The sequence below is a fragment of the Neolamprologus multifasciatus genome, chromosome 6, assembly GCF_963576455.1.
Source record: "Neolamprologus multifasciatus chromosome 6, fNeoMul1.2, whole genome shotgun sequence".
Classification (NCBI taxonomy): Eukaryota; Metazoa; Chordata; class Actinopteri; order Cichliformes; family Cichlidae; genus Neolamprologus; species Neolamprologus multifasciatus.
This window is the reverse complement of record NC_140444.1, coordinates 12,011,124-12,020,615: the sequence shown is the minus strand read 5'-3', so window position 1 is coordinate 12,020,615 and position 9,492 is coordinate 12,011,124. Positions and strand designations below refer to the sequence as shown.

Sequence of the window (9,492 nt, the reverse complement as noted above, 5' to 3'; positions counted from 1 at the left end):
CATTACAAGAAGTGTTAAACTTGAGGGGGTAGGGACAAATAAGTATATACTTCTGCCTACTCCTTTTCAAACAAATAATGGAATGATATTTTGTAATGATTGTGAGGGCACATGTTTGAAATGTTTGAAATAAAAATGAACTGAACTGAACTAGAAATCAAGAATGTGGGATACTGTTTGTCCGTGATTTGGAGAGCCCAGCACTGCTCCCGACGCAGGGAAAACCAATTCTGCAGGGAGACCTACCTTGGCACTTGTGCAGGTGAAGCCAAAGGGAAGATATGCTTCACCATATTTTCTAGTCTTTGGCTTAGAATGAAGTTGGTTTGGAAACATATTCAGCGATGCTTCATCTCCTGCTTTGCATTTGTGCGGGAGCCCCATGCTAGCAGTTTTTCCCTCTTCATACCGGGCCCCCCTGCAATGACCCCACACTTTGGGAAGCTCTGGCTTAGGGTATAAATTTAATAATAAGTTTTGGGATGGCCTCTTTCTACTTACATGAACAGAAGGAGGAACTTCCAATTCCAGTCACTGACAAAACAGAAACTGTTTCATGAGATATTCTACTTGTTTCTTTGTTTCTTTCAAGTTCCTGAAAGCCATTACATAGTGTTTATTTCCAAAGCAAAACTGTTTGACACGCAAACCTCGTATCTGGAAGGCCAAGAGGTTTCAACATGAAACAGTTACTACAACCTTACAAACTGTGATTAGTGAGGCTTTACTGGCAAAGACCTTGGAGGACTTTATAACACACTTGCAGTTAAGGTTAAATGGTCTGCATTTCGTGTGAAGTTCTCAGCATTCTCGTGTGGCCTCCACAAGCAAAAAAAGAGGGGGGTGGGGGCTAGACTGGAATTGGGCCAGATTTACTTGAAGACTGGGATGGGGACGGCTGCACCTGCTGTTGTTATTGTAGTGTTTTCAAGACCTCTCCTTGGAGGATGCATGGATATAAAAGTATAACAATGACATTTAATGTGAGAGAACAGACTTCACCTGCATACATACTAAAAAAGAACCAGATTTCATTATGTGTCCTCCAGAAGATGAGGACGTATTCAGCAAGACCAACTAGTCATCTATGATAACTACAAGTAAACATAATAAAATCATTATACCGAAGAGTGAGAAATTGGTCTTTTCTTCTTACTGTGTTTCCAAAAAATGTGTCATTTAATTCCAATTTGGGCCACCCTGCTAAAGACAGTCATTTAATGCATATATGGAACATTCGTATCAAGAAAAAACTGCAAAATAAGAAATTGTGATTTTTTAAATGGTTTGTCAGAAAGTTAAAATCGTCACAATTTGTTGCATACAAGAGGTATCTTGTATGAGAAAATCTAACACCAGTCTGCAAAAGCTGTGTGGCTCTGTGTGGGTGGGTGGTCCCAAGGGGTGTGCATTTGCACTCAGCCCTAACTGACCCCTTATGTTGTTTATCAGTCGCTAATTCATCCCAGTGGCATCTGGGTACTACTGCAGTCTGTCGTCACTGTGAAGCTTGGAGTGGTAGGGTGTCTAGCTAGGTATATTGTGGTGGGGTGGGTGCTTGTGTGTGCATGTGTGTTTGTCAGTGCATATGGGGTGGGCTGTGCTGCCAAAAAAAGGCCTATCATGGTTACCACACTCCCCTAGCAGAGCATCCATCTGGACGCAAGTAGTCTCATTGTTTTGACACTCACAGCAGGATGCAGTCTAGAGAGGAGAGGAGAAGTCCTCTTCACCTCTTTAACAGTGTTGAACATGATGTAGCAGGATGGGTCTGTGTATAATGTATGAGTGTGTGCTGGTTTACAAACTTAAAAGGATAACCGATTATTTGAAATTGAATTAAAACATATAATTATTGAAACTACAACAGTGGGAAGTGAGGCAGAGGGAACGAGGCTCTTCTCATTCAGATGACAAACTAAAAAAAGAGCCTGGATCAGACTTATTCAGTCCTTTCCCTTTGTTTGTTGCAGGGTGTTTATGTCTATGTTCTCCTGTCCTTTCCTGTTATTTCAGTAAGTTGTTGATAGGGCCTTTATTTGATTTATTAGAGGAGTCATATTTATAGATTGTTTTCATTTTGACTTTAAACTCAGCCGTGTCAGTGGAAATTCCTTTAAGAAAAAATAAACTGTTAAACACCTCCTCTCCTCTGAGCTCACGCTGTGCCGGCGCAGAGTCTCCTAGAATAACACATCATAGTCAATTTTCTACATCACTGTAATCAGTTTTGCCCCATTTTCTTAACAAACACCATTTATAATGTTGTGTTGAAAGAAAAGTCAATATGCAATGAAATCCAGAGAATATATTCCCCATTACAGGAAAAAGGCATACATGTTCAATTTATCATAACGAGTTAAATTTGATGGAAAAAAATTCAATGGTTTTATCACTCACACTGGTTTTCAGTAGAAGTAAAGAACAAACAATTACCTCACTCTGGAGCAACTAGATGGTGTCATCTTCACCACGAGGCACACAAAAACACGCAGTGTCACGGGATCGCTCGTACAGATTTATTGTTCACAACAGGAACGTTGCCAGATAAAGTGCTGTATACTGGTTTCACATTCACTGACGCCAAGACAGGGTTACACTGGTTTTAAATGCTCTCTATGGAAGCCAGCAACATGTAAAATATAAATGATAACAGACAGAAGACGTGTGATAAAAGAAATTACGGCTCATCCGGTTTCCCTCGTCTCATTCTCGTCATACGCCAAACTCACTCCCTTATTGGTGTCTTTTGTCGGGTTTCTCTGGATGCAAAGATTCAGTTCACGATGAGTCTTAGTTTTGGAGTTAGCCTGCTTGGAATAACACAACAATTTTCTTTCAAAGTTCTCCATCACTAAAATCACATGAAACTGATTTTCTTTTGAAACATTCAAACATTCGTTAAAGTGCCAAACTGAACGACCTGGCTCAAACATACAACTGTAAACCAGCACTGATCACAAGTGTATATTTTTTTAAGTAATGTTTTCCCCAGAGAAGTTCACGTTAACCCAGCAAAGTGCTGAAAAGCAGAATAGTTGTAGACATCATAATAAGTGAGGGGCAGCCCAGGGTGGACAATCTATAGCAGCTTAGCATCAAAATTATACATTTCCCCTCAATTTGGGGAAAACATCTGAGGTTGCAGGAAAGAAAATGTAAATAAGACATTTGAAAAAAGCAAAAAAGCAGTAAGGACATTTTGGGGGTGAAGAGGAAAAAGTGCTGCCAAGTCTACATAAAGATGTGCAGACTCTAAAAAATCTGCGAGAGACATCCTTTGGGGAAGTTAGCACACACCATTGTGATGCTAGTTTTGCATATTTTGGTTTGCATCTTGAAATATAAATGCAATCAAGGCACAGTGGCTGCTCGTGTGCACACACCTTCAAATTGGTTTTGACAGTCCATGCCGTGCGGTGACTGATTAGCTCCGACGTGAGACGGGCTTTTTGCCGTGGTACGGTCCAGTTGGGCTTTAAGTGTCAGGAAAACCTTCTGACAGTGAAATGAGGTTTTGCAGACAAAACAAATCATCCTAAACAAAATAAAAACTCATAAAGATACACACACTTGAAGTGATACAACAAAGAACACATTTTAAAGCTGTGGTTCCCAACCTTTTTAACTTCATGAAGAGGAACACATTTAAAGACGTTTAAGTCAGTTTATTGGATATAGGACAAGGGTGAAATTTTTGCAACAGCATCAGGTGGGAATTAATGTCTCTGAGTGGAACTGAACCAGCAACCTTTTACTTTGTTAGTTCAAACCACTACACTATGGAGATATATCCATGATATCATATATTACTCCCAATCATAAGCCACTGCCAAAAAATTTAGAGCAGCTCTGAACTGTTGTAGATAATATCTAAAGATGTGTATGACGACACACAAGTTACAAACAGCAGGATCAGACGTTAAATCATTTTCTTTTTTAAACATGCCAGTTCAAATCTAAAACCGCACAATTATTAGAATAGTGAAGGGAATTTGTTTGGAAACGTGCCCTGTGCCTCCCTCCCACACAAACACTACTTGGGCAACTCTGTCACCTAAACTGAGCATGCCCAGAAGTGATAATGCAACTGATACAAATTATCTCATGCTGCGTGATACATATGAAAGAAAAACTCCCAAACTGAGGTCACATGTAAAAAAAAAAAAAAAAAGGCTATAGCCTGTATATAAAGGATGGCTGTAGCCACATTACATCAGCCACTCCTACACATCTACACATCATGACCAATCTTACTGAGGGTCTGAGGGCTTGTTAATCACAGTGTAGGCCTTCACCAAATTAGACCCTATTTCATTGTTTCTTTTATTCTAAAAGTAGTTTACAATATGAACACTATACTTTATTAAATAACAGACAATAAAAGGGGAGAGTTACTGAGATATTAAGTGAGAAGTCCACTTGCATCTTCTTCTATGCAAGTGGACTTTTTTCTGCAAGCACTCACCCACTGCTGGCTATGAGTCAGAATCCAGGTTTAAAATGGCTTTATTACTCAGACTCAGAGTATACTACTACTACTACTGGATTTGTGTGGTAGGGTTGTGATTACTACAGTTTTTTACATTGAGAAGGGCTAGGGCTGCACTAAAGTTGACCAGTATTGACTTGAACTGTAGGTACTTCATTTTTTTGGAATAATAAAGCTATTTTTAACTCTTTACCCCTCGAAAGCCTGCTAGGAGTAAGCCCTTCAAATCCTTTTCTGAAGTAAGCAGTTTCTGGTGATTGGGTTTGCATCAGAAGTTAGTGAGGGTGGTCTCTGCCTTTGCTGCTACCTTTGGCAAAATCTGGAAACTATTTTAATGGCAGACTAAAGACAACATTTTTATTCTAAAAGGTCAAAACTCATTAAGGCCACAGAGCGGGTCATCAAATATCGTCTTTATAGGGAAAAGCATTTGGACAGTGTGATGCATTTATAAGGATGCATAGTTATGGTTATTGACCAGTTTGAGGAAAATATTACAACAGTTCAAATAAAATGACTTGTCTTCACTCATGTGACTTACAGATCACCTTGCCCTTAGGTCGGGAACAACGGCCTTAAAAATCCGCTGTAATAAGACTTCACGTGTGAAAATAACGACAAGGATTATTCATAGCACAACAATAGCTTGTCACGGAAAGATTTCCTTATACACAAACCTTACAAAGTGCTGCTTTATATAGCCATGGGATCATGACTCAATGCATATGTTTACTCTCATCATGACTTCTGTCCTTCCAGAGTTCTTGGGTCTGTCGATGATTTTCACATTTCACATTTAATCAGTGCCATATTTTTCAGTTTGAACTATAAACACACATACGTATACATTCATATTAATTCACTCCTTGATTAAAGATAAAGGCACCAGAGTCCCCCCACCCACGCTCACTCAACAAAGCGTCCTGTATGTCAGCACAGGTCTTTCTCTTCCATGAGGCCGTTCTACAATACTGAAACCTCATGAAAACCCAGCATTAAGCTTATAAAACTACTCCGTTCATGGAAATGTGAAAGTAAAATGATTGTGTATGGATTATGTCAAACTAAAGCTGAAGAATGATATGGACTGTGAAGCACAAACATGAAAAAAAAAATGAGCATCAGGTTCTTAAAATACAGTTTTATTTGTGAATTTACACAGATTAGCAATACATCTAAAAGCAACTCCATTAGATAACCACTTATATAGGATTTTCACAGGTCACAAAGTAGCTTGGCTCATTCTGGCATGCCAAAGCAAAACTCGTTCTTTTTGTTTGTTTGCTTTTTTTGTTTGTTTTTTTGTTTTGAACAGAAAAAAAAAAAGAGGTGGCGACATTAGCAAAGCAAGGTGCAAACAGTCAAAAACAGATGAGAAAATAAAAAGGATGTGATGCAAATTCAGTTCATCTGGAAGCAATTTTGCTAAAAAAGAAAAAAGGGTTAATAAAAAAAAAAACACCACCTAATGCGTTCTGCAAACTAAAAAAAAAAAAAAAAAAGCGTACTGCGAACCAAATGGAGGATGAAAAAAAGATTTCCTGGAGGAGCGATGTATCAAAGAAAACAAAAAAACAAAAAAACATCTGAGTGGTGAAAATATGGTGTGTTAGTATCAGGTTGTCCTTTCCCCTGCTCCTGTCTACTACACACAGATAAGCACTTCCATTTCCTCTTTCTCCATCTTTCAGTTGTGTGACCTCAGTTCTTCGCCCGGAGCCAAAAGCTATCGTTTAACACGGCTAAAGATGTGCCCCTAAACCCTCCCGCACTCCCTCCAAATCCAATACTTCACATTGCTAGCTGGGATATTGGTACATCTGGTTAAACTGCAGGGGGGAGGATATGCGGCAACCCATCACACTTTGGCTTTGCTGAGTTCAACTGTGGGTCATCCACCACTTACAACAGGATCGTGTTTAGAAGAGAAATTACAGGAGGGAAGGTTTTAGAAGCTGAAATAATGACCGGCCTCGGAAAAGAGTCATAAAAGAATAAAATGTCCTATGACCTCCTAATGATGTTCCAGTTCTTGGAGGAAATAAAACAGATTAAGCAAGGAGGCGTAGCTACTGTGAGTGTAGCCACTGCAAAAATATTAAATAAAATAATAAAGTTTTGGGGTGCCTGAGGGGTGTCGATGCAGTCACTGGGGTGATTTAGCAGAGTTCTTATTAGGGTCTATGACGCCTGAGCAGGCAGATAAGAATCACAACCCTTGTCTTATTAAAATAATGGAGGAAAAAAATTACAATATGGCTTAAAACACACGCACGCACGCACAAACACACCAAACAAAAAGACGTCACCGCTCTACTCTCCATGACCCATGATTCCCATCGCAGCTGGGGACTGCGTTTAGCAGAAACGCTGCTTGAGCGCAGTAATATTTTCTCACGTGTGACACCAATGAAAGATTATTCTGTCCGTCTTCATTCAACTCACTTTCTGGGTCCTGACCACTCCCCGACACCATGCCTCGCTTTCTACTTGCACGACTTTTACCAAATTACTTCACGATCCTCCTCACTGGTGAAACCACTTGCAACTAAAATGTGTTATATACCACAAAAAAGTGCTGCACCATGAAATAAAAAATATATAGCTAACGAGAAAAAAAAAACTATAGCCAACATATCCAGTTTTCATATATCTGTGTTATATAGTAACTTTGTGTACTCTGAAGGTTAGAATATAATTTGAAAAGAAAAAAAAAAATCAGGCATCACTACAGAAGACAGCCAAATAAATTCAGTTGCTGCAAAAAAAATAATAAAACAGGAAAAAAAAAGAAATCATGCATAACAACTGTATTCTCTGTAAAAGCTTAGAAATGAGTACAAAACAGTCAACTAATACCAAATTTGTGTTCAGTAAAAATGAGATGACAAACTAGAAATAGAGATGCTTGCTTTAGATGAGATTGTTTTTTCCTCCCATTCTCCCATGAATTTGGCAAAAAACCAACAAACACTGAGATGAAAAGGACAAGATGAAAAAAAAAATGCTACATAAATATTCTCTCTCAGATAACAGTTGTGATAGACTGTCAGCCTCACTGTCTCTACTCTTAAAACTCATCTGTAGTTGAACCACAACAAGCTGAAAAGAAGGTTTTTGTCAGAAGCCTGTGCCTACAGTAGCCTGAAGAGTGTGAGAGATCCTCTCTCACAGTAAATAAATCAACACAAACCCTGTGGCTGTTTTCTTTTTCCCTCGGAGACCAGTTTTCCAGTGTGACTTGAAATTTTATGTGGTCTCGCTGTTCCGTATGCAGAGTCAGGTGACCGGGATATAAAAAAAAGAAAAGAAAAGAAGAAGAAGGAGGAGGTAAAAGGGCTGGAAGGTCTTAGAAGGGGAGGGAAAAAAGCGTTTCTTTTGAATGTGTGCAGTTTTACAACACTCGGGCTGCATTCCAATTATTTGAAGCAAGAAAAAAACAACGTGGTTTCACGTTCCATTTTTCAACCCGGGGATAATCACAGGAGTAGCCAAAAACTGAGGATCTAAACAGCCTTGAATGACACTTCCAAGGAGCCCCGTTAAAGCCCTGCACAGGAGGTCAGGTGTGCAGACACCCCACTACCTGCCCTAGCCACCCCACATCTGTTGCAGTTTTCATCTGTGGCCTCACTTGCCCGCCCCAAACCCCTAAGCTTTCCTGTCTTTTTGCAGAAGCAAAAAACTTCTCTTTTTTATTACAAACAGATTTTTGTTAATTCGTTTCCTCTGCCTTTTGCACATAAAACCTTTTGTTAAAAAACAAATAAAATTAAAAACATAAAAGGACATTTAAAACAAAATAAAAACAGACATTATTAAACAGAAAACGGGGGTTTGCTTGCCCCTCATTCTTCTATGCAGATGATCTCCCCGTCTGCCTCGCCGCCTGCTGCCCACTCGCTCTCAGGCCTCCGTCTTCTCTTTCTTTTTGTTTTTCTTCAGGAAGGATGGGGTGCGGAACTTCTTCTTCTTCTTGGTGTTGGGCGACTTGGAGGGCGAGCTCTCGGGGGACAGGGCCTCTTCGATTTTCTCCCCGGAGCGCACGGTGATCTCCACGCTCTCAACGCTGGTGGTCAGCTGGCTCACGCGCTTTGACAGCTCCTCGTCCACGTCCCCGTGGTCGTTTTTACCGTTCATCAGTCCTGTGTGGTTCTCTGCGGGAAGGGAAATTAGCGAGACACAAGTTAGAGGTGAAAACATCGGGCACAACATCTGCAAGACGACAAAGAAGAGCTCCCTGGATTTAAGTGTTCTTTGGAAGGGATACATGTAGAGTAAATCTATGAGCTGCAAGGCACTCTCTTTTCAAATAAAATATTCTTTGGCTTTTTACATCATGATCATGTTTAGCATTTCGGCATACAAGCTATTATCTGGTAGTTAAACAGAGTTAATTAAAACTGGCTCTTTTCTAGTCGTTTTCCACCAATAGGAATCTTCAGCTTGTGGATGTCCACCAAGAGCAAACTCATAACTATTATTGGTGCAGCATCACTGAGGTGCATGTTCATGTTATCATATTGGAGAAATGACTGATTAAATCAATATATTTTCTCACCCTGAATATGTCTCATGTCTTATTGTGTCTCACTGTGTCCTCTTGTGCCAAATGCGAGGCTCTGTTGTCGGATGTACTAATCACACAGTGTCCCCGTGCTCTACATATTTCGTAATATCCCTGCGTAAAAACCCCAGTGACCTGATAGCCCAGAGAGTCTGCCCTCCTTTCAACCCAACAAAATGGGAGCTTTGAACAGCACACTGCACACACTGCCTTAATCGGTGTTCACGTAACATGCCGGGAAGCGTCACATCTCCGTTCTCTGTGCTGCGAATGCAGGTTAAGCAATCCAGGGCGCTGGTTTCATATTACGCACCAAACGTGTCCTCTCAGGTTATTTTCATCGTTGCATAAAAACCAGATGGTTGGACTAAAAGGCTTGCTGTACAACACGGCTGACCTCATGGTGACAGTGTCAGAAAATATAGGTCCCCTG

General features: G+C 40.1%; 1 protein-coding gene across 10 annotated transcripts in view; it reads right to left on the bottom strand.

Annotated features, from left to right (window-relative positions):
- Nucleotides 1-5,618: 5,618 nt before the first annotated feature.
- add3a (adducin 3 (gamma) a) overlaps nt 5,619-9,492 on the bottom strand; it is a 104,214-nt gene continuing 100,340 nt past the window's right edge. For all 10 annotated transcript variants that reach the window (XM_085163519.1, XM_085163521.1, XM_085163520.1 and 7 more), the window contains one exon: nt 5,619-8,649. In XM_085163519.1, the coding sequence (XP_085019645.1) occupies nt 8,399-8,649 (251 nt within the window). In that variant the 3' untranslated portion in view covers nt 5,619-8,398. The remainder of the gene's footprint in view (nt 8,650-9,492) is intronic.